The sequence below is a fragment of the Neoarius graeffei genome, chromosome 22 (assembly GCF_027579695.1).
Source record: "Neoarius graeffei isolate fNeoGra1 chromosome 22, fNeoGra1.pri, whole genome shotgun sequence".
Lineage (NCBI taxonomy): Eukaryota > Metazoa > Chordata > Actinopteri > Siluriformes > Ariidae > Neoarius > Neoarius graeffei.
The window spans coordinates 46533246-46559220 of NC_083590.1; the positions used below are offsets into that span (position 1 = coordinate 46533246).

At 40.3% G+C, this 25975-nt stretch overlaps 1 protein-coding gene across 1 annotated transcript in view; it reads left to right on the forward strand.

Annotated features, from left to right (window-relative positions):
* The first annotated feature begins 401 nt into the window (after positions 1 to 401).
* Positions 402 to 25975, forward strand: part of cacng8a (calcium channel, voltage-dependent, gamma subunit 8a) — a 57520-nt gene continuing 31946 nt past the window's right edge. The window contains exons 1-2 of the mRNA XM_060904075.1: positions 402 to 432; positions 3844 to 4071. Coding sequence (XP_060760058.1) covers positions 402 to 432; positions 3844 to 4071 — 259 coding nt within the window. The remainder of the gene's footprint in view (positions 433 to 3843; positions 4072 to 25975) is intronic.

The window sequence follows — 25975 nt, forward strand, 5'->3', positions numbered from 1 at the left end:
TCTCCTTTCTGAATATGTAGATACAAAACTGATTCTCTTGTTTCTTTTAGCCTTTAAGATGTACAAGCTTGCCTTTTTTTAATGTAGGTGGATTCTAAAAGTGTGTTGCATTGTTTGTCCTTGATTGTCTCAATTTAACATTGATTGAATAATTTCAGGAAATATATTAGAATTGTTCCCATGATATCCTTCTAAGAAGACAAAAGAAACATAAAATTTACACCCACCCACAGGCAGGAAAACAGGGGAGAAAGAAAGCGAGCAAGAGAGGGAGGGAGAATGCGTGTGAGAGAGAGACAGGAAGAGAGACAGAGGGTAAGAGAGGGAGAACAGTCGATGGATGCTGCTTGGACAGATTGGGTGGTATATTCTTCTGTGATAAGGACTAGAGTGCTGCAGGAATGGATGGCAAGGGAAGACACATTCCTCCAGGTAACCACACATATACATACAAAAGCATTCACATTTATGTCAGTGATTTTAGCTTTGACCACTGAGCTTTGGTCAAGCTGTAGGGCTGGTAAATATTCTGAACTAAGTGTGTATGGGATTCTGTCTACAAATGTGCTAATATATGTACTCAGTTTGTTGTCTATCTCCAAATATTCTTCTGCTTCTTTTGGATATGTATATTCATTTTTTTTCAGATGTTGGTGTATGATCCTGATATTTATAATAACCAAGCATTCTAAAAAAAAAAGGTTGACCTCTACATGGTCATTTCAGGTGAATTTTGAAAGATTATTCAATTTGAGGTAACATCTGAAGTGCAAGTGAATTGCTTGTACTGCAGATAAGAGCTTGATAGCATTAATGTTAACCAAAATCTCAGTCTTAGTTCACACAGTCTATATCCTTATTTGTCAGTTATGCCATTACTTTTAGATATTATACAATACTGCTTTTGAAATCTGAATAACAGTAATAATCTTTGCTCTTTCATATTTGTTTATCATATTGGTTTACTCCATTAAGATTTTGTCAGATAGCTTAATTTGAAGTTTATTTAACATAAAGCTTATGTCAATGTTACATGGCTACTACTATCATCCATGATTTAATATATATATTTTTGTCTTTAACAACTTTCTCCCTTTCAGTATAGGTCTTTAATAAGATGAGATTTTTCAGACAATTTCGATGGGTTTTAGAAACTGATGGTTTGGGAGATAGAGTGCATGAGTGGAAGCAGTATTCTGATTAGTTAATGTTGTTTGATTACCAAACATTTTGACGTCATTGCAATCAGCTTACGAAGCAGCCTTAAATTGAATGCATTTAATGCTGAATAAAGAATAATTTAAAAATTCAAGAAGAGTTGGGGTAATGTCAGCAAAAGATAACATGGCTATACCAAAGAACAATAATAAATATACCTGCATTTACATTACATTTACACTGCGTAGCTATGACCTTAGCACTACAAATGTACAGCATGCTGATCATTCAATTCTCTGACTGGTTGTTTTCATTAAAAAACAAATGGCTGAGTATTAAAGGTATGAAAAGTAGATTCACTGGGGTGTCTTGTATCTATATGCCAGATGTTGTTACTGCTTTGTTGGATTTTTGTTACTGTTGTTGTTGTTGTTGTTGAAATGCTGCTAAGGCAAACGGCATTTTAAAAAGACAAGAGTTACCATGGCCTTCTGCTGTAAGCAGGATTAATCTATTAATTAAATAAATGTATGTAATTTACATTTGCATCTTTGTGATTTATTGATGTGACTGAATCACACCAACATCTACCTGTTTATACTACATGTAGATTAGCATTGTTTATATTATATTTCAAATCCATATATTGCTACTCAGATCCTCATTTACACCCTTATTGCTCCTATACATTTATAAATGAAATGTCTTGAATGCAATAGACATGAGAGCTTTGTAATTTGTACTCACAAATCTGATTGTAAAATACCCAAATTCCACCAACATGTTCCTTATTCATTTCTCCAGTTTTATTATTGTCATCACATCTAGCCAGCGTCCTTGGGAATTTGAGCATACTACTGACCAACCTAAAAAAAAAAAAATAATAATAATAATAAAATAAAAAAAATTAAAAACCCACATAAAAAAACCTTAATTTGCATGTAAATAAACAAAACCAATATAACCATTAACCATAACAAGTAGAGTAAGTAAAGTGGTATACATAATAAAAAATAGCTAATGCTGATAATCTCAATTGCACACATAGAAACCTCATACTAACTTTTAGTGTCAACATGCAATTTGTAAGCACAAATCAAAATGACATGCTTTTATCGGCTCATTAGTACTTCAGTTGAATAATAATGCATTTGCATACAAAAGGCACTGTCAAGAGCTGCCCTGGAGCTTTGGGCAGACAGGCCATTCATTGCATGTTTTTGGTGTTATTATATAATTTCATATCAACACTAAAACACATCAGACAGCATTTTATTCATTTTGGTAGTAGGATGGAAACTTGGCCTACCTACAGTATATTTGTAAATAAAGCTTTAATTAAATCTGACTTCAGTTAAATCTGACCTATTTGAGTGCTAAAATGGATAAAAACAAATACCTAGCTACAAATAGATGAGCTTGGGGAAAAGTTTCAGTGTTTTCCTGTTTAGTACTTACTTTCGTCAGATCTTCAATGGCACTTCCTTTCCTCAGCTTTTCCTGAGATCTTGTGGAGCACTAACTGCCCTTTTTCACATATGTGAGCTCACTGACATTCATTATTGTTTTGTGTCACGCTAACTGACAAGGGAGAAAGAAATTCCACCCCTTCCTACTTAGTGAGCAAGGACAGTTATCTTCTTTTGGACTCCTTGACCGTAGAGTGAACACTTTTCTGTTGTACCAGTGGAGCACCCTGAGTCCATCTTAATAATAATAATAATAATAATAATAATAATAATAATAAAAAGATTTACAAATATATGAAATCCAACATCTTAGTCACTTGAAGCTAAGCTGTGCATGTTCATTTTCACCACTTCTACTCCTGGATGTGAGTTTAATACCTACAATATGTCTATACTATAGTCATAGTGCTGTAGATGCTTAATTTCCAGGAACATCTCAGACCTCTGAAGAGCAATTAACATAATTTAAGAAGAAGAAGAAGAAGACTTTATTTGTCACATGCACACTCAAACACAGTGAAATTCGTCCTCTGCATTTAACCCACCTGTAGCAGTGAACACACACACATGCATACACACATACCCAGAGCAGTGAGCAGCTATGCTGCAACACCCGGGAAGCAGTTGGGGGTTACAGTAGGTGCCTTGCTCAAAGGGACTTCAACCCAAGGTCGCCCCATGTTAACCTGTCTTTAAATTTGCATGTCTTTAAATTTATTATTGAAGTACTCCTTATGTAACTATAATATTTTTTGATCAATCCAAATTTCCTTTCTATTAACTATCATGAAGCGGAATCCACTTGTTAATTAACTAATTATTAAATCTAAGCCAAAGATAACCAGCCAGGCTTCTCTGAACAAAGATATGCAACCACAGGAAATAAAATCATCTGAAAGGCTTCAAAAGTCTTAACATTTTTAAATTCTGTACAGATAATAACTAAAATACAAACCAGTTCTCTACATCTAATATTTTTACTTGCCATAACCATATAGACCTTTATTGTGAATGGATATATCAATACCATAGAATAGTTTATACACTTGATATTTAATTCATATTCTTACCCTTACATATTATTTTATGTTTCTTGCTGTTGGATTTTTTTTTTTTTTGCCCACCCCATGTTTTTGCTAATTTCTCTAGTTCTGCCCTCAGTTTCTGATCTTACCTCATTTTTTTTCTGTTGTGTGTTGTTCTTCACCTCTTTCAGCAATGGTATGGTGTGAGAGGGGCATACAGGTGCTTCTCACCACCGTGGGGGCTTTTGCTGCATTTGCCCTGATGACAGTGGCCATCGGCACAGACTATTGGCTGTACGCACGTGCCTTTATCTGCAACAGCACTGCCAATTCCACTCAGGATGACCCTCACAGCAAGGACAAGAAAGACCCTGGAGCCCTCACTCACTCTGGCCTCTGGAGGATTTGCTGCCTTGAAGGTACAGTGTATCAATACAGTGCATTGCTGTATACATGTAGAAAAGACAGAGAGAGAGAGAGAGAGAGAGAGAGATGCACTAGACACTAGTTTGAAGTGTGTTTATGAGGCTGAAGAATATGTATGCTTGTGTATCTACTTGCCATGTGGTCTATGACAGTACAGAAAAATGAAATTGTGTCCGAGATTCTACATGCTCTTTCAGCACTCTGTCACAAAACAAATATTTTATGGCAAACACATGCAAAACTTATTGTAAGGGATCTCTATGCACACTATAAGTGATGTGTGCACAATTACTTATCCTAGATACTTTTCAAGGAGCAATAGAGAACACCAGAGCACTTGCTTAGATCAACCAGAACATACCCGTATAGCTGGCATTTATTTAACAGCAACACTGAACATAGTACAGTTCTTTTTATCTGTTAATGCAATTTCCTAACCAGTTTTCAAAATAAGCTCAAAATCTCCCTTAGTTCAAAAAGTTTGAGATTCAGTCTGTTAGTTCGGTTCCTAAGCTGGGAAGCTGTGTCTTTTCCCTGCTCCTTCAACCAACTCAGGTTGAAAAAAGAAATAAACAAAATAAAAAAAAATCAGAGCTCTGAGAAAATAACAGACCAAGTTAAATAAAACCAGTGTTCATCTACCCATGTAGTGTGTTTTTTTTTTCTTTTTAAGTAGAGAGTGGTAAGATCAGAATGGATCTACCCTCCTGACTGGTGAGATGCTCCTCAGCACACACACCGTATGTCCTTGACCCGTCTGTAGTAGGTTCATCAGCAATTTGTCCAACTAACAGTCTTTTCTTTCCTCACAAAAAAAAACCTTGCTTAAGCAGGGCAACATTTGATTGTTCACTTTGAATACATTACTGGATCTGGAATAAATATCACTCAAAAGAATCCCAATGAATTAATTTACAGTAACTCCAAAATTACTATGCATTCAATTAGCTGCTGCACATGTAAAACACTGGTACTAGCATACCATACAGTAACATCACCAGCATTCTCTTTAATTCCTTCTAACTGTACTTTAGTTTATTCAACTCAAGTTCAGCTCCAATTGTTTTTTTTTTTCAGTAAAAAGCTTAGAACTTGCCACATTGCGAGCACACTCAGAAAATAGCACGGCGAAATTACACAAATTCTAATCAAAAGGACCTGTCACACTATAACAGAATACTATACAATGACCCAGCTATGTTAGCTAACAGTTAGCACAGCATGGCAATTAATCAGCAGACACTCACCAAAGCATGAAATATACAGTCATTCAATCCTTGCCAACATTGAGCAGTTACTCCTCGTAACCCATGGACTTCATACAGAAGAACTTTAACCTTTGAACCAACTTTTTTATCTTGCGTTCCTACTTTAGTTCACCTAATTTCTGTGTTGGCTTGCTCATGTTCTGGTGTCTCATTCTGCTGTTTTCTTTTAGTTATACTGTCTCCCTGTCCTGGAAGCACTGTCGTTTTTTTTTCCCTCTACAGCAGGGGTTCTCAACGTTTTTTACTGTGAGGCCCATCTATTCATACTTGTAACGAGTTGGGGCCCATTAAAAAAGATCCCCAATTATTTTGGCTCATCTATTCTATTATAATCTAATAATCTATTGTAAAGTGTATTAATAGGATGCAACATCACTCCCTGTTACAGATGGGAGCCCAGGAGTTAAATAAGTGCAATAAAAACAAACTGTTTTTAATTGTGGGCATTTTATTCAAAACTGTATGGTTGTGCCAGAAGCCAACATAAAACCATACATTCACAAGGCATGGCACACAAGGCATTCTCAGTGAAAAGGGATTAATGATCCAAAAGTGGAGTCTGTTTGATTAACACGAGAACTTATTGCCATGTTTGTGTACAGCAAACAAACAAGTTATTAAAACCAAGAAGTATGCTTAAAAGAAGTGGATATAGAAACCACTCAATGGGATAGATCCTTACATGCTAACAAAGAAGGATTTTTCCTATGAGTTGGAAAATTATCCATCCATTGAGTTCCCTGACATTTCAAACTACCTGGTGCTGCAGACGTTGTTCTACACGGAAAAACAGATGAAAACCTGGAAAAGCATGGAGGTGTACAACTTTTTATATGTGGCTGGGTAAAAGATCTGGTGATCAGGACACGACAAGATAGATGGCAGTAGACAGATCTAAGTGCAGACAGTGTGTTTATTAGCAGGCGTGATATTTAAGTCAAGTTTATTTTTATAGCGCTTTTAACAATAGACATTGTCGCAAAGCAGCTTTACAGAGAATTAAAGACTTTAAGCATGAGCTAATTGTATCCCTAATTTATCCTTAATTTATCCCCAATGAACAACCTGTGGCCATGGTGTCAAGGAAAAACTCCCTCAGATGACATTTTTTTTCGTTTCCGTTTCCAGTTGAGAGTACGTCGTGCGCGTTCTGGCTGCCACTTCTCACCAGAGCTTTTTTATTTTATTTTTATTTTCTTTCTTTTTCTATTTTCATTTTATTTATTTATTTTTTTCTGTGTGTTTGTGTAGTTTGACGTTTGTTTGAGTGTTTTGTCTGCCGGTTGTGGTGTAGTTCCGGACCTAGTTTTGGGCGTTGGTTCCCTCCAGGCCTTGGTTCGCTGTGGGCGATGCCTGTGCTCCCAGCTATGGACTGCAGTGAGCTCGTTGCTCATTTTACATCGTGGTTGTCCAGCGCTCTGTGCTTTAATGCTTGGCGTGATGTTCCGAGCGATGTTGCTCGGTGGTGTCGCGGCGGCTGTGCAGGCGGTTTGGGACACACCAGAGCTCTGCATGGCGGAGCTTCTCTGCTCGTTTTGTGGATCCATGGCGTGGTGTTCGAGCGATGCTGCTGATGGCATCACGGCGGCGGTGCTGGAGATGTGGGACTCATTTTCGTGCGCCTTTTGGTGGGACTGTGGCTGCTACACCACTGGAATTACATCCTGACCCATACTTGGTGGACTTTTTATTTATTTATTTATTTATTATTTTTTATTATTATTTTTATTTTTTATTTATGTATTTTTTCTTTGTCTATAATTGTAAAGCGTCCTTGGGTTTCTTGAAAGGTGCTATATAAATTTAACTTATTATTATTATTATTATTATTATTATTATTATGAGGAAAAAAACTCAAGAGGAAACAGGCTCAAAAGGGAACCCATCCTCATTTGGGTGATAACAGATAACATGATTATAAATAACTTGCTTCTATAACTTTGTCCTATATAGTCACAAAGTACAACTGTGTAACCAGGAAATTCATTATAATTTTAACGTGAAGTCTGTGCTGAGTTTCCCAAAAGCATCACAGCACAAAGATCATCATTAAATGGTCGAGCGAGCAGCCCAATGAATGCTCTTTCTCCAAGTTAAGACACTCTTAGCATTAAGAGGCTTTTGGGAAACCCACCTCTGTTCTGTTGAAGTTATAAACTGTTCATTGATGGAAATTTGAGTCCAAAACTGTTCATGAAAACTGCAGTCCTAAAGTTAGCAAGTTGACTCATACAACCCCGATTCCAAAAAAGTTGGGACAAAGTACAAATTGTAAATAAAAACGGAATGCAATAATTTACAAATCTCAGAAACTGATATTGTATTCACAATAGAACATAGACAACATATCAAATGTCGAAAGTGAGACATTTGGAAATTTCATGCCAAATATTGGCTCATTTGAAGTCTCATGACAGCAACACATTTAAAAAAAATTGGTACAGGGCAATAAGAGGCTGGAAAAGTTAAAGGTACAAAAAAGGAACAGCTGGAGGACCAAATTGCAACTCATTAGGTCAATTGGCAATAGGTCATTAACATGACTGGGTATAAAAAGAGCATCTTGGAGTGGCAGCAGCTCTCAGAAGTAAAGATGGGAAGAGGATCACCAATCCCCCTAATTCTGCGCCGACAAATAGTGGAGCAATATCGGAAAGGAGTTCAACAGTGTAAAATTGCAAAGAGTTTGAACATATCATCTACAGTGCATAATATCATCAAAAGATTCAGATAATCTGGAAGAATCTCTGTGCGTAAGGGTCAAGGCCGGAAAACCATACTGGGTGCCCGTGATCTTCGGGCCCTTAGACGGCACTGCATCACATACAGGCATGCTTCTGTATTGGAAATCACAAAATGGGCTCAGGAATATTTCCAGAGAACATTATCTGTGAACACAATTCACTGTGCTATCCGCCGTTGCCAGCTAAAACTCTATAGTTCAAAGAAGAAGCCGTATCTAAACATGATCCAGAAGCGCAGACGTCTTCTCTGGGCCAAGGCTCATTTAAAATGGACTGTGGCAAAGTGGAAAACTGTTCTGTGGTCAGACGAATCAAAATTTGAAGTTCTTTATGGAAATCAGGGACACCGTATAATTCGGACTAAAGAAGAGAAGGACGACCCAAGTTGTTATCAGCGCTCAGTTCAGAAGCCTGCATCTCTGATGGTATGGGGTTGCATTAGTGCGTGTGGCATGGGCAGCTTACACATCTGGAAACACACCATCAATGCTGAAAGGTATATCTAGGTTCTAGAGCAACATATGCTCCCATCCAGACGATGTCTCTTTCAGGGAAGACCTTGCATTTTCCAACATGACAATGCCAAACCACATACTGCATCAATTACAGCATCATGGCTGTGTAGAAGAAGGGTCCGGGTACTGAACTGGCCAGCCTGCAGTCCAGATCTTTCATCCACAGAAAATATTTGGCACATCATAAAACGGAAAATACAACAAAAAAGACCTAAGACAGTTGAGCAACTAGAATCCTACATTAGACAAGAATGGGTTAACATTCCTATCCCTAAACTTGAGCAACTTGTCTCCTCAGTCCCCAGACGTTTACAGAGTGTTGTAAAGAGAAAAGGGGATGTCTCACAGTGGTAAACATGGCCTTGTCCCAACTTTTTTGAGATGTGTTGTTGTCATGAAATTTAAAATCACCTAATTTTTCTCTTTAAATGATACATTTTCTCAGTTTAAACATTTGATATGTCATCTATGTTCTATTCTGAATAAAATATGGAATTTTGAAACTTCCACATCATTTAATTCTGTTTTCATTTACAATTTGTACTTTGTCCCAACTTTTTTGGAATCAGGGTTGTACATACAGTAAATGCATTACTATAACTGTCCAGAACCGAGTTTTTTGTTGTTGTTGTTTTTTTTACAAATAAAACAGAGCGGCATGGTGGTGTAGTGGTTAGCGCTGTTGCCTCACAGCAAGAAGGTCCGGGTTCGAGCCCCGTGGCCAGCGAGGACCTTTCTGTGTGGATTTTGCATGTTCTCCCCGTGTCCGTGTGGGTTTCCTCCGGGTGCTCCGGTTTCCCCCACAGTCCAAAAACATGCAGGTTAGGTTAACTGGTGACTCTAAATTGACCATAGGTGTGAATGTGAGTGTGAATGGTTGTCTGTGTCTATGTGTCAGCCCTGTGATGACCTGGTGACTTGTCCAAGGTGTACCCCGCCTTTTGCCCGTAGTCAGCTGGGATAGGCTCCAGCTTGCCTGCGACCCTGTAGAACAGGATAAAGCAGCTAGAGATAATGAGATGAGACAAAAGCAAAACAGAATGCAGAGTATTTAAACAGTGTTATAAAGATGGCTAGAAACAAATGTGACAGTGATAATGATAATGCTTCGCAAAGCCTCTGTGAAAACATTTTCTGTATCTGTGCATTCTGGTTGCACTCAAATCAGCGTCAGATGTTTCCCACAATGACTGGGTTCCAAGCGCATGCACAACACACTCCGTGAGTGCGCGCAGCCACTTGAGCTGCACCAGACTCAAGTGCGCAAAGGCGCTACAGTCAAGTGCTCACCTACTGTGTGACCACAACTTTTAGCTCATGTGTATATCTCCACCAAAATGGCCCTTTTTTATTGATAACCCATCGCAAAGCATCACAAGCTGTATTGTGACCATCGTTTAATGAGGCAGATGTGATGTCAGACGCAACCCAGAAATTGTACCCTATTACAAGTAAAAAATTAACTTCAACTTGAAAAAATATGTGCAGCCCACTAGATGGTGCTTCGTGGCCCACTAATGGGCCATGGTCCAGTGGTTGATAAACACTGCTCTACAGTACCACTGCTGTCTTCTGCTGGACTAAAACAGCTATTGCAGTTGGGAAAAGTAGAAATACATTCACACTCATTTTTGAGTGGGTTACATCTCCCCCCCCTTAATCTGCATGCATCCTTGCATGTTACACCCTGCACTATCTCAGAAGTTAAAGGTGTTAGATGGCATATGTAAGGTACATTATCAAAGACAAGCATTTGGGAGAGAGCTTGATCTAAACCAGTTAAAATGGAGTGTATAACCATCACTAATAGCTTCCCTAATGTCAGGTAAATTAGCTTTTTAGGAGCCATCCTGTATCTGGAGGATCTTCTCAACCCTACTTTCTCCTCATGGTCAGAACCACTCCTTTCTGACTCTATTTGTTTTCCCATTCTCTTTTTCTTCCATTATCCCCAGTCCACTTTCTGTTTCATTCTTGGGGCTACAGCCCCCACTTGGACTAGTGACTGAAACATTTGGGACACTTTCCTCAGCTCCCACAATCTCATGTGCAGGCGAGGGCTGAATTGACTTTCCTGACTGTTTACATCATCTTGAACTTCCCTTGGTTGGAATGCTGGAACTTCTGGGTTTAATGTAAATGCACCCAAGCTCAAGTCAGTCTTCTGACTCTCAGAGACAGGTTGAGCTTCCATCTGAATGTCCCTTTCAGCTGATCCTTCAGCATGAGTTTTTTGGTCTCCTCTTGTAAAGTTCTGCTCCTCTGCCCACAGTCAACTTGTTTGACTTTTATCTCATCCATAGGCTGAGCATAAGGAGAGTAATACTCAACTTCATCCTCGAATTCAAACATTTCCTCTTCATCTCCAACTCCAGGAGAATCAGGAAGTTGTAAAATATCTGGTTCCTGTCTGGACTTTGGTTTTTTAGAGTGTACCTCCTCAACTGTGGATGACAGAAATCCACATTGCAGAAGCAAATCTCTGTGTAAGATCCTTTCAGGTCCCCTTGTGTTTTCTGGCACCATGACATAGACAAGAGAGTCTTGGATTTGTTGAACAACAGTGAATATGGTTTCACTCCAGTGATCAGCAGTTTTATGCTTCCATCTGATGCCAACATTCCTTACAAGGACTTGATCTCCTGTGGCCAAGGTGGACTCTTTTACTTTGTTGTCAAAGCTCTGTTCAGTAATGCATTCTTTTGACTATGTTCAGTAGCTAACCATGAATATGGTTTCACTCCAGTGATCAGCAATTTTATGCTTCCATCTGATGCCAACATTCCTCACAAGGACTCGATCTCCTGCGGCCAAGGTGGATTCTCTTACTTTGTTGTCAAAGCTCTGTTTGTTCAGTAATGCATTCTTTTGACTATGTTCAGTAGCTAACCGGTAACTTTCTGTTAGACTTTCTGTCAACTTTTGACATACTCAGAGTGGGATGATTTTCTGCATCCCTCTGGACTCAGACCAAAGGCTATGCCAATTGGAAGCCTTGGCTGCTGACCAAACATCAGCTGGTAAGGGGAAAAGCCAGTGGTGTCATTTTTAGTGCAGTTATATGCATGAACAAGGGGCTACACAAAATCCCTTCACCTGACTTTGTCTCCCTCTTCAAGTGTTCCCAGCATTTCCAGAAGGGTTTGGTTGAAGTGCTCCATGGGATTGCCCCATGGGTGATGGGGTGTAGTCCTTGTCTTTTTTATGCCAAGTAATGAACATAGATCTTTGATCAAGGCTGACTCAAAATCGTGACTCTGATTGCTGTGCAAATGCTCAGGAAATACATAATGAACAAAAAACCTGCTCCACAGAGCTTTTGCCACTGTCTTTACTTTTTGATCTGCTGTAGGAACTGCAACTGCATATTTAGTGAAATGATCCATTATGACCAAATTATTGTTTCCTTTCCATCTGGCTCCAGTGAGAGGTAATCCATACAGACTAATTCCAAGGGATGATTGATCTTTATATTCACCAAGGGGGGCACTTTTTTCAGCTTGTGCCCTTCTCCTGACACATCTCTCACAGGTCCTGATTTTTTCAATCACATCCATTGATGTATGGGGCCAAAAGAACTGGGCATGGACTAAGTCCAGGGCTCTATCAACACCCATGTGTCCAACAACATCATGGAAGCTCTGAAGTGCTGGTTTCCTGTAGCTCTTTGGAAGTACAAGTTGATAGGAGGGTTCTCCTTGGCTGATGTGTTTCCTACCTAGAACTTCATTAGTTAAGACCAACTGGTCCATTTCTCTCAAAATCAGCTGGACTTCCCTGTCTTCCTGCTGTCTTGCTCTATATTACAGCCATTTTCTTGTCTTTACAATGGTTATTACTCGGCTGATGACTGGAGCTAGTCTCTGCTCATGTGCCCAGTTTTCAAGTGACATTTGTAGCAGTATACATGACCCAACCACATCTGTTTGACAGAAATCTGCAGGTATGGAAGAGGCTTCAATGACCAGGTACTCAACTGGTACAGGTGACTGAATTACCTCTGGTTCTGGACCTGATGCTGGAGTATGCTGATGTCTCTGACACACTGCCCTCACAGCCTCAGTTGGGAAATCAGGCTGTCTGTTATCATGCAGGACCTGAGCAATGAACCTCTTGATGCAATTATCTTCATCCTCAGAACTGAAATCAGGTGTGTCTTGGTCATGAGGGTGTGGATGCCTCGAAGACTGTTTGCATCTTGGTTCTTTTTCCCAGCTGTATACTGGATATTAAAGTCAAAGCTGGAAACAGTGGCCAGCCAACAATGCCCTGCAGCATCAAGTTTGGTAGATGTCAATATCAAATCAAATCAAGTTTATTTGTACAGCACTTTTAACAATAAACATTGTCGCAAAGCAGCTTTACAGAATTTGAACGACTTAAAACATGAGCTAATTTTATCCCTAATCTATCCCCAATGAGCAAGCCTGTGGCGACGGTGGCAAGGAAAAACTCCCTCAGACGACATGAGGAAGAAACCTCGAGAGGAACCAGACTCAAAAGGGAACCCATCCTCATTTGGGCAACAACAGACAGCCTGACTATAATATTAACAGTTTTAACAGGTATAACCCTCAACTGTCCTCACGGGGCCGTCCTTCACAGGAGTGGGGCGATAAAACTCTGACCAGACACAGGGCACCAGGATGGATCAAGCAGGTCCGAGGGGCAGAAGAGGCCAGCATCTCAATCCCAGGATCAACATGTAACTCAGAGGGACAGATGGGGGGGGGAAGAGAGAGAGAAAGAAAACACATTGTTAGGTATGCCCTAAAAATGACAAGTATTAAATCTGTGTGGTAGGCTCGCAGAGACGAGAGTCTTTACATCAGGCATAACACACAATGGCATGTTAATATGGTAAAATATATCATGACCTGCTCTGGCTGGATGCTTGATTGGGTGATGGGAGCACACTCCTCAGCAATGATGAGATGCAGATGGGACCCTTAGGGCTGGCCAAGACAATTCAGTTACATTTCACCGGGTCTGGGACATGCGACAGAATGTCTGACGGCCGATTCCCTGCAGGCTACGATAGCCAGTCGAGGTCTCCACCGTCTCCACCAAAAGATTTCCTGTTGACTCCATGTAACTCAGAGGGACAGATTTGGGGAGGGGGGGAGGGAAAGAAAACACAGGTGGTTAGGTATGCCCAATGTCACCTGAATAAGTAGGAACAGTATACATATTGCACCGAGTACAAGCAGGGACTCCGGCAACTAATTATGACAGCATAACTAAAAGGAGAGAGCCAGAAGGTAACACAGGCATGAGGGAGCCCCGGGACATAAAGCAGCCAGCCACTACACCATCAACAAACTCAAGTGAGCAAGCGAGTGGGGACTGACAGCATCCATACATCCCAGTTTACCAAAACACTCTATGTCTGAGGACCCTCCAGATCTACTCCTTTACCTCATAAACACCATTAACAAAAGGCTTGACTAAACAGATATGTTTTCAGCCTAGACTTAAATGCTGAGACTGTGTCTGATTCCCGAACATTACTTGGAAGGCTGTTCCATAACTGTGGGGCTTTGTAAGAAAAGGCTCTGCCCCCTGATGTAGCCTTCACTATACGAGGTACCAGCAGATAGCCTGCACCTTTTGATCTAAGTAGGCGTGGCGGGTCATAGAGGAGCAGAAGTTCACTCAGGTACTGTGGTGCGAGACCATTTAGTGCTTTAAAGGTCAATAGTAGTATTTTATAATCAATACGAAATTTGATTGGGAGCCAATGCAGTGTGGATAAGACAGGCGTGATGTGGTCATATTTTCTAGTTCTAGTAAGGACTCTTGCTGCTGCATTTTGAACTAACTGGAGCTTGTTTATGCACTTATTGGAACATCCAGACAGTAAGGCATTACAATAATCCAACCTGGAGGTAACGAAAGCATGGACTAGTTTTTCTGCATCATGCAATGACATTAAATTTCTTATCTTTGCAATATTTCTGAGATGAAAGAAAGCTATCCGGGTGATGTTATCAATGTGAGTTTCGAATGAAAGACTGGGGTCAATAATCACTCTGAGGTCTTTTACTGCTGCACGTGAAGAAACAGAAAGGCCATCCAGAGTTACTGTGTAATCAGAAAACTTACTTCTAGCTGTATGTGGTCCTATCACAAGTACTTCAGTCTTGTCAGAGTTAAGCAGAAGGAAATTTATAAGCATCCAGTGCCTAATGTCCTTAACACATTCCTCAATTTTATTAAGCTGGTGTCTCTCATCAGGTTTTGCAGAGACATACAACTGTGTGTCATCAGCATAACAGTGGAAACTAATACAATGTTTACGAATAATATCGCCCAGAGGTAACATATATAGAGAAAAAAGCAGTGGACCCAAGACAGAACCTTGTGGAACACCAAACTTTACCTCGGTACGTCTAGAAATATCACCATTTATTTCAACATACTGATAACGATCAGTTAGATAAGACCTGAGCCAGGAGAGGGCCATTCCCTTAACTCCCACAACATTTTCTAGTCTATCCAGAAGAATGGAATGATCAATGGTATCAAATGCTGCACTAAGGTCAAGCAACACAAGTAGCGAGACACAGCCCTGATCAGACGCCAACAGTAGGTCATTTACTACTTTAACCAGTGCTGTCTCTGTGCTATGATGAGGTCTAAATCCTGACTGATACATTTCATGGATGTTATTCCTATGTAAATATGAGCATAACTGCTGTGCCACAGCTTTTTCAAGGATCTTGGAGATAAAGGGGAGGTTTGATATTGGCCGATAATTGGACAGCTGACAGGGATCAAGGTCAGGTTTTTTAATCAGGGGTTTGATAACTGCTAGTTTAAAGGATTTGGGTACATAGCCAATCATAAGAGAAGAATTTATTATTTTTAGAAGCGGTTCAATTACTCCAGGCATTATCTGTTTGAATAGATGTGTCGGTAAGGGATCTAGTACGCAAGTTGAGGCTTTTGATGTAGAGATTAATGAAAGTAATTCAGTTTCTTTTAGGGGAGTAAAACCTTCTAACTGATGATCTGATACAGTTATATTGTTAACTACAAGGTCACTTTCATTGTCTAACCTTAAATTAGTAGTTTGAATTTTTTGTCGGATAGTCTCAATTTTGTCATTAAAAAAATTCATGAAGTCGTTGCTACTACATACTGCAGGTGTGCATGTGTTGATAGTGGACTTATTCCTGGTTAATTTTGCTACAGTATTAAATAGGAATCTAGGATTATTTTTGTTCTCTTCTATTAGGGAGGAGAAATATGTTGATCTCACAGCACTAAGAGCTTTTCTATACTTCAGGAAGCTCTCCTTCCAAGCTAATTTGAACACTACCAATTTTGTTTGACGCCATTTACGTTCCAATTTTCGAGTGGTCTGTTTTAATGTGCGAGTGTCATCATTATACCAGGGTGCTAATTTTTTGTCTCTGACCATTTTCCTTTTTAGAGGAGCTACATTATCTAAAGTATGGCGGAATGTTGACTCTAAGCATTCAGTTGCCTGATCAAGTTCTGCAGGGGCTGACAGTGACCCAATCAAAGTTGACAGCTCTGGGAGATCATTTATAAAGCTCTGTGCAGTAGTTGACATGAAAGTACGTTTAATACAGTAGCGTGGTGAGGTGCATATATTATAACTCAGACATATTTTGAATGAGATGAGACAATGATCTGAGATAACTTCAGACTGTGGAAGTATGACTATATTGTCTACGTTTAATCTGAATGTTAGTATTAGATCAAGGGTGTGACCACCATTATGGGTCGGTCCTATGACATTCTGCTTAATCCCGACTGAATCTAAGATGGACACAAACGCTGTTTTTAAAGGGTCTTCTGGGTTATCGAAGTGAATATTAAAATCTCCGACAACTAAAGCTTTGTCTAAGGAAATAACCAGATCTGAGATAAAATCTGCAAATTCAGAAAGAAACTCAGAATATGGCCCCGGGGGCCTGTAAATAATAAGCAATGGAATTAACTGGGTAGACTTATTTTTCGAGGCTACATACATTATATGAGTATGAAGAACTTCAAATGTATTAAATTTATAACCAGGTTTGTGTGTTACACCTAGATAATCGTTATAAATAACCGCGACGCCTCCTCCTCTGCCAGTTAGACAAGGCTGGTGTATATAACTGTATCCAGGAGGACTCGCTTCATTTAATGCTATATATTCATTTGGCTTAATCCATGTTTCTGTTAAACACAGTACATTAAACTCCTGATCAGTAATGAGTTCATTAACCATTAGCGCTTTAGATGTAAGAGATCTAATATTTAATAGCCCCACCTTTAGATCAAAGGTGCTGGCAGCAGCTGTACAGTCAGTCTGATCTAATTTTATATTGATTAGGTTACTGGAACAAACTCTCTGAAAATTTCTACCTTTTTGTTGAGCTCGGGGAACAGACACAGTCTCGATGTAGTGGGCCCTGAGTGACGACTCTGTGCAGCTAGCAGACAGTCGGTTTAGCCTGTTTGTCTGCTCCCTGGCCTTGGCTCTGGATTGTCAGAAATTAACTAGGCCTGTTCTGAGACTATGACCTATGCTGCAGGAAATGAGAGCAGCACCTTCCCGAGTGGGATGGATACCGTCCCGCCCTAACAGGCCAGCAGTGCCCTCAAAATTAGCCCAATTATCTATAAAGCCCACACTGTTTTCAGAGCACCACCTGGACAGCCAGCAGTTCAGCGACCATAACCTGCTGTAAGCTACATCGCCACGCCGCATTGGGATGGGGCCAGAGCATACTACAGCATCGGACATCGCCTTCGCTAATTTAAACACCTCTACAAAGTTACTCTTAGTAACCTCAGACTGACGAAGGCGTATATCATTAGCTCCTGCATGGATAACCATCTTTGAGAACCTGTGCTTGCCTAGGACCCTAAGATTACCTGCTATGTCCGGCGCCCTGGCTCCTGGTATACACCTGACTAAAGCTGCTGGTGCCCCTAAAGGCTGAGCTAATTTCACGTGCCGTATGATTGAGTCCCCTATAACCAGAGCTCTTTCAGGTTTCTCAGTGGGTGCATCACTAAGGAGAGCAAACCTGTTTGACACGTGACGCGGAGAGGAGTGGTGCTCCCGTGGGCGAGCCTCAGCGGTAGCTTTGGCTCTATGCTTATGCCGCCGAGCCGTCACCCATTCGCCCCGCTGTAAGGGCTCTAATGCCAGAGTTGGGGGATTGCTAACTCCACCTAGGGCGTCCAGACTTTCCCTAACAGAAACTACACTGTTCTCACGCTCACTAACCTGCTCTAAAGCCTGGACACGCGCTTCTAGCACTGAAATCTTCTCCGTCAGAGAGCTAACTAATCTGCACTTATCACAAGTAAAGCTAATAGAGCTATCGCTAGTGACGGAGGAAGAATGACTAAACATCCTGCACTCAGCACACTGAACAGGCTGAAGGTGTGCCATGATGAAAAGATTCATGTACCCTTAAATGAAGATCTGTTGATATTAAAGCAGATCAGATGGCCTCCGCTTGCACCACTCCTCTCCGCGTCACGTGTCGAACAGGTTTGCTCTCCTTAGTGATGCACCCACTGAGAAACCTGAAAGAGCTCCGCAATATGTAAGTGAGTGGGTTGTTGTCTGTCACAACTATGAATTTTGCTCTAAAGAGATAGTCGAAGAACTTCTCTGTAACAGCCCACTTTAAAGACAGGAATTCAAGTTTATGTGCAGGGTATCTTCGCTCACAGTGGGAGAGCCCCCTGCCTGCATAGGCAATTGCTCTCAACTTGCCTTCTTGTTCTTGATATAAGGCTGCACCTAGACCATGCATGCTCATGTCTGTGTGAACAATGTATGGTTTCTTTGGGTCTGTAAAGCCAAGAATAGGAGCGGTCATGAGCTGCTGAATGAGAATCCTGAATGCCTCTAAACAGGCTGAAGTCCATTTCTTGTTGAAGGGCTTTTTGAAATCTACACTTGAGGAACAGTTTGAGTTGCTGTATGAGAAGGCCTTCCTTTTTGGTGGCAGGTACCCAGCTGTCAAGTCATTGAGAGGTTTTGCAATTTTAGAGTAGTCTTTTATGAACCTCCTGTAATATCCAGTGAACCAGAGGAAAAATTTAAGCTGTTTGATGTTATTTGGCCTGGGCCAGGTAGTAAGAGGAGCTATCTTGGCTGGGTCTGTCTTCACCCCATTAGCTGATACCATGTGGCCAAGATATCTGACAGATGTCCTGAAGAATTGACATTTTTCAGGTGAAAGCTTTAATCCAAAGTGCTTCAACCTGTGAACTACTCTCAACAATCAGTCCTCATGTTTCTCAAGTGTGACTGGGAAAACAATAAGATCATCAAGAAAGACTAAGACTTCACTCAAGTTCATACTGCCCATGCATTTCTCCATTACTCTTTGAAAAGTACTGGGTGCATTTGTAACCCCCTGTGGCATTCTGTTAAATTCCCAGAATTCTACTGGCATCACAAAACCTGTTTTGCACTTGTCTTCCTCCTCCACCTCCACCTGATAATATCCAGACTTAAGATCCATAATGGAGAACCAATTGGACCCTGTCAAAGCTGAGAAATCTTCCTCTATGTTGGGTAAAGCATATGCATCTTTGATGGTTTGCCTGCTCAGTTTGCGGTAGTCGATGCACAGCTTGATGTCACCATTCTTCTTTAACACAACAATAGGAGCTGCAAAGGGGCTTTCTGATTCACATATGATGTTGGCATCTTGAAGCTCCTTTAAATGAAGTCTGACAGCCTTGTAGTCAGAAGGATGGATTGGTCTAGGTCTCTGTGTAAATGGAAACGGGTCTGACAGGCAGATTCTGTGTTTAACTTCAGTGGTATGACCATAATCAAAATCACTGAATGCAAAAACATCTGACAATGAGTTTAATTTCTTGGTGATTCTCTCCTTCCACTCTTCAGGCAAGGGAGAGTCAGCAAAGATGCAGTTGAGCTAGCCAGACTCAGACACCTGCATGGAGTTACAGGCTGCAGAAGCTGGTGCACTATGGGAGGGTTCACTTGATGTAGTTTTGGCACTCTGGGCTGGCAATGGTGATACAACCTTTGGAAGAGAAAGCTCAGCGATTATGTGACCAGGAGGTACTTTGATGTCATGTGCAGCCTCATTTTTGACCAAGACAGGCACCTTGAAGGATGGACATGGTGGGCTTGTCATGATGTAGCTGCAAAACAAGAGGCCACCAGGTAAGTTTGACTGAGGAGGCTCAACTAAGAGGGTTACATCAGCTGCTACTGGGACATTTCTTGCATACCCAGTTAAAGCCACCTTTTCTCCTGCAGGAATAATGATTTTTTTTTTGCTCTGTATCTTCAGTCTTAACCTTACCATTTTGTTGATGGATTTTGAACCTTTGATGCAATTGCTTCACCAATGGGGAACAAGGGTTTCCTTTGCTCTTGTGTCCTTACACATTTGTCCTGGGTTAGTGCACATTTTTCAAACAGAGGGTCCAGTGTGTTGGTGCCCATCAACAAGGGAATATCTAGATTTGTTCTGTGATCTGGCACAAAAAGTGCAAGAGTATTAACTTTTTCAGGTTTTCCCATGACATTCTCTGGAAAATGGATGTTGACTTGGGTATAACCAAGATAGGGTACTTCCTGACCACCAGCGCCTTCTATGTCTAAAAGGTCTTGAATGGGAAAGATACATTGATGTGAGAGATGACACTCATGAAAGGACTTTGAAATTGTGGTCACCTGGGAACCTGAATTAATAAGGCTATCACACTGAACTCCTTCAATGGTGACAGTTGCTGTACACTTTGGCCCTATCAATCCTCTTGGAAGAACACCATCAACTGACCGAGTTGGGGAATGACTTTCACACATGACTGTTAGTGTTTCTTGGTTTTGTATGGGACATTTCAATTCATTTCTGGGTGCAGTTAGTCCCTCCACTGTGACCCCATCCAGTTTAAATGACCATATTTGGTCTGCCATTCATTTTGCCTCAATTTCAGTTCCTTGTATTTCTGATCTACCAAGAGTTTATTTTGAGGATTTTTGCACTATCTTGGTATATGGCCATCACTGCCACATTTGAAACAGAACCAAGCTTTTGGCCTGGGTTTGGAATTTCAGCTGCAGCCCTAAGTGGAAGTTTTCCTGGGCTGGATTTGCCTTTTCAGTGTGCTTCTGTCTCCTCTGCTCTTTTATGTGTGGAGTACATTAGCACTTGCATCAAAAGAGGGAGGCACTTCAGGCACAAGCTGGATATTTACAAATTATTTGGTTTTAGTGTTCCCAAAATGACACTGCATGCGATCAAGCTTTGCAGATCTCCTGTCCTCCTCTGTTCTCAACTGCAGTAAGAAGTTAGAAAATTCAGGAGGTGTCTCTGATTTAAGCTCTAACTGCAATGCCAGGATAAGAGACTGATCCCAGCATCCATGTCGAAAATGTCTCAGTAAGTGCTTGTTAGTATCTGCATTTGTAATGCCGCCCCTCTCTATAGCTGTGGTGAGCAGCACCTGCAATTGCTGTAGAAACTCAGAGGCTTTCTCTCCTGTATTTTGATGAGTGCTAAAAAACCTTGTAAAGATCTCCTCCCCATCCTCAACTAACCCATATGCTGAATTGAGAAGTTTCACATAATCACAAGGAGCAGCATGTGGGCCAAGCTGCCTCACTAAATCAGAAGCTGGTGGGAGCAGGTTTTCTAAGATTTTATGTCATTGCATATCAACTGGGAGTTTATCTTGTATCATAAGCTGCACATGGAGAGACCATGTCTCAAAGCCCACTTCATCTGGAGGCTTAGGGACTCTTCCTGAAAAAGGACTAAGCCATTTGGATCTTTTGCTTGGTGTATTAGACCCATCATTTTTAATGACATGCTATACAGTGATCCTCTGCACCTCAGGTGGGTTGAAAATGCCATTGTTTGAGGCTTCTTGGTTGACTGGAGGAGCTGGCTCTGTTATTTTTGTCAAATCTTTAGCTATGGAGGCATGTTCAGGAGAACCATGTTGAGTATGATCAAGCTTGGTGTGTTGTCTGCGTATAAGAGATGTCCTACTATCATCAGAATCTGCTTCACTCTCAGAGTTTAAGCTATCATTAGTGTTCAGGAAGGCTGCCTGCACTGTGGGTGACTGTTTCTTCAGGGTCTGAGCTGTTTCGTAAGCTCAGTCTACACACCACATAATGTTAGGGTTTCCAAACAAGGAAAATACTGGGGGAGACTAGGTGCCAGCTTTATGACAAATTCTTCAGATTCAAATTCTGCTAAAGCTTTCACACCACTGCCTTGCCCTGTTTGCCTCACCCTAAGCATTTTGTTCACAGACCCAAAAGGTAAACAGAATTCGATTATCTGCTCATCAGTATCAGTTGCTGCAATACCCTCAATATACACAGACTTTTTCATATCTATACTATACTCTTGTTCAGTGTCCATAGTTGCATAAGACCTTACACAATTTACAAAAAGAGGTTGTGGAATGTGGCTAACAGCACAAGAAATATTATACTGTATGAATTAATTGGCTATATCAGTGATATTAAAAATTTTGCTTTATTCCCTATAATTATTTATTTATTTCCACCTACTTCTCCTGGCTGGCTCACCAAAATTTCAATGTAAGGGCTCTCTATGCACAGTATAAGTGATGTGTGCACAATTACTTATCCTAGATACTTTTCAAGGAGGAGTAGAGAAATTAGAACACCAACGCACTTGCTTAGATCAACCAGAATTTATAGCCGGCATTTATTTAACACCAACCCTGAACATAGTACAGTTCTTTTTTTTCTGTTAATGCAATTTCCTAACCAGTTTTAAATATAATCCCAAAATCTCCCTAAGTCCAAATAGTTTGAGATTAAGTCTCTTAGTTTGGTTGAGATTTAGTCTGTAAGTTCAGTTCCTAAATTGGGAAGCTGTGTCTCTTCCCTGCTCCTTCAGCCAACTCAGATTGAAAAAAGAAGTAAGCAAAATAATTTTAAAAAATCAGAGCTCTGAGAAAATAACACACCAAATTAAATAAAACCAGTGTTCATCTACCTGGGTAGTGTTTTTTTTTTCTTTGCAAATAGAGGGTGGTAAACTCTCACTGCTTATCTGTGCAAAATGATGAAGGAATTCAGAATGGATCAATCCTCCTGAATGGTGAGACGCTCCTCAGCACACACACCATATTTCCTTGACCCTTCTGTGGTAGGTTCATCAGCAATTTGTCCAACAAACGTTTTTTTCATTCCTCACAAATCGTCAGGTGCAAAAAAAAAAAAACCTTGCATAAGCAGGGCAACATTTGATTATTCACTTTGAAAATATTACCAGATCTGCAATTAATATCACTCAAAAGAAAGCCCATTGAATTAATTTACAATAACTCCAAAATTACTATGCATTCAATCCTCTTAGCTGCTGCACATGTAAAACTCTCATTCTAGCATACCATACAGCAACATCACCAGCATTCTCTTTAATTCCTTCTAATTGTACTTTAGTTTATTCAACTCAAGTTCAGCTCTGATTGTTTTTTTTCAATAAAACATGAGAAATTGCCTCATTGTGAGCACACTCAGAAAATAGCAAGACAAAATTACACAAATTCTCATCAAAAGAACCTCTCACACTAAAACAGAATACTGCACAATAACCCAGCTATGTTAGCTGACAGTTAGCACAGCATGGCAATTAATCAGCAAACACTCACTGAAGCATGAAATGAAAAAACTGAAAACTGAATATGAGGAGAAAATTCCTTAATACTAGTGAAATTATCTTGCTGCATGGACAGTTAATTTTACTTGACAAGACATCTTGGAATAAGTTAGTTACAATCTAGAACTAGTTTTAATAATCTCAGAGTTGTTGTCTTCTATTCTTCTAATAGAAAATGCTCGATCGTTTCAACTATATTCAAGATATTCTAACATGTGAAGATATCATTTTTGCAGTGTGGAAGAATACAAGACACCAATTCTGAGATTATTAAAACTAGTTCTAGATTGTAACCAACTTATTCCAAGATGTCTTGTCAAGTAAAAATATCTGTCCATGCAGCAAGATAATTTCACTAGTATTAAGGAATTTTCTCCTCAAATTCAATTTTCATTTTTTTGCAGTGCAGTCATTCAATCCTCGCCAACATTGAGCAGTTACTCCTCGTAACCCATGGATTTCATACAGAAGAACTTGGACCTTTGAACCAACTTTTTTTTATCTTGTGCTCCTACTTTTGTTCACTTAATTTCTGCTTTAGCTTGCTCATGTTCTGTTGGCTTGTTCTGCTGTTTTCTTTTAGTTATACTGTCTCTCTGTCCTGGAAGCATTGTTGTTGTTGTTTTTCCCTCTACAGCAGTTTCTCAACCACTGGGCTGCCATCTAGTGGGACATCCAGTGTGCCGCGATGTCTTTTTCAAGTTTGAAATCAAATTCTAAATAGTTCTGGATGTTATAGTGTCCCAAATCCAGTGGCTGGTGTGCTGTACAGTTTTCAAGTGGAATAAATACATTTGTGGGTAAATTAAGATGAACAAGCCTTTATTTTTGTCACATTCCTCCTCTACATTTAACCTGTGCATGTGCGTGCGCACACACACACACACACACACACACACACACACACACACACACACACACACACAGAGCACATGTGCAGTGGGCAGAATAAATAAATACATTTGTGGGTAAATTATATGGATCCGTGATGCCTGCTGGAATGGAAGATCAGGGAGAATTGAGAATCAAACAGCTGTGGTTTGTTTACACCCAATACTAAAACTTGTAGCATCCTAGCAACCATTGCAAAGATGCCTACAAAAAGCCCAGAAAATCCTCCTTATCTGGGCAAAAAACAATACAGGATTTATCTTGTAGTGTCCTCATCCCCAGATCTTTAACCCAACCACATATAAAAAGTTGTACTCCTCCAAGCTCTTCCAGGTTTTCATCTGTTTGTCCATGTAGAACGATGTCTGCAGCATCAGGTAGTTTGAGATGTATGGGGGAACTCAATGGATAGATAATTTTCCAACTCATAATGAATGAATGAATAACTTTATTTAAACACGATAAGTTGATCAGCAAAGCTGGTGGGGTTGTGCATGTACAGATACAAATACCGTAATTACAAATACAAAAGACTAAAAATATACACAGTCATTAAAAAAAAATTTAAAACCTGTTGATTATCTGTTAATTATCTTCACATTAAGTTAATTAATAGTATGCATAACTATTGTCTTTGTATATAATTACGGCTACAATAGGATCAAAATGTATTCTACTGATGTCAAATTTAGCTAGTAAATTTTTCTTTCAAGGGAAAAATCCTCCTTTGTTAGCGTGTAAGGATCTATCCCATTGAGTGGTTTCTATCATACTGTATATCCACTTCTTTTGAGTGTACTTCTTGGTTTTAATAACTTGCCTGTTTGCTGTATACATCCATCCATCCATCCATCCATTATCTGTGGCCACTTGTCCTATTCTACAGGGTCATAGGCAAGCTGGAGCCTATCCCAGCTGACTATGGGAGAGAGGTGGGGTACACCCTGGACAAGTCGCCAGGTTATCACAGGGCTAACACAGAGACAAACAACCATTCACACTCACACCTACGGTCAATTTAGCACCACCAATTAACCTAACCTGCAAGTCTTTGGACTGTGGGGGAAACCAGAGCACCCAGAGGAAACACATGCAGACACAGGGAGAACATGCAAACTCCACACAGAAAGGCCCTTGCCGGCTGCTGGGCTCGAACCCAGGACCTTCTTGCTGTGAGGCGACAGTGCTAACCACTACACCACCGTGCTTCCCCTTGCTGTATACAAACATGGCAATAAGTTCTTGTGTTAATCGACCAGACTCCACTTTTGGATCATTAATCCCTTTTGACTGAAAATGCCCTGCATGCATGGTTTGGCTTCTGGCACATCCATACAGTTTTAAATATAATACCTACAATTAAAACATTTTGTTTTTATTGTATTTATTTAATTCCTGGGCTCCTATCTGTAACCGGGAGTGATGTTGCATTCCATTAATACACTTTACAGTAGATTATTAGATTTTAATGGAATAGATGAGCCAAAATAACTGGGGCTCTTTTTTAATGGGCCCCGACTCATTACAAGTATGAATAGATGGACTTTAAAGAAGAAAAGGTTGAGAACCCCTGCACTACAGCACCACTGCTGCCCTCTGCTGGAGGAAAACAGCTATTGCAGTTGGGAAAATCTAGAAATACATTCACACTCATTACAGGCTATTTTGAGTGGGTTACATCATGTACACTCATTGACCACTTTAATAGGAACTTCTTGTAGATTCTGAGATTTGTGTTCTTGGCTGGCAGGAGTGGAACCCAATGTGGTCTTCTGCTCTTGCATGCTGAGATGCTTTTCTGCTCACC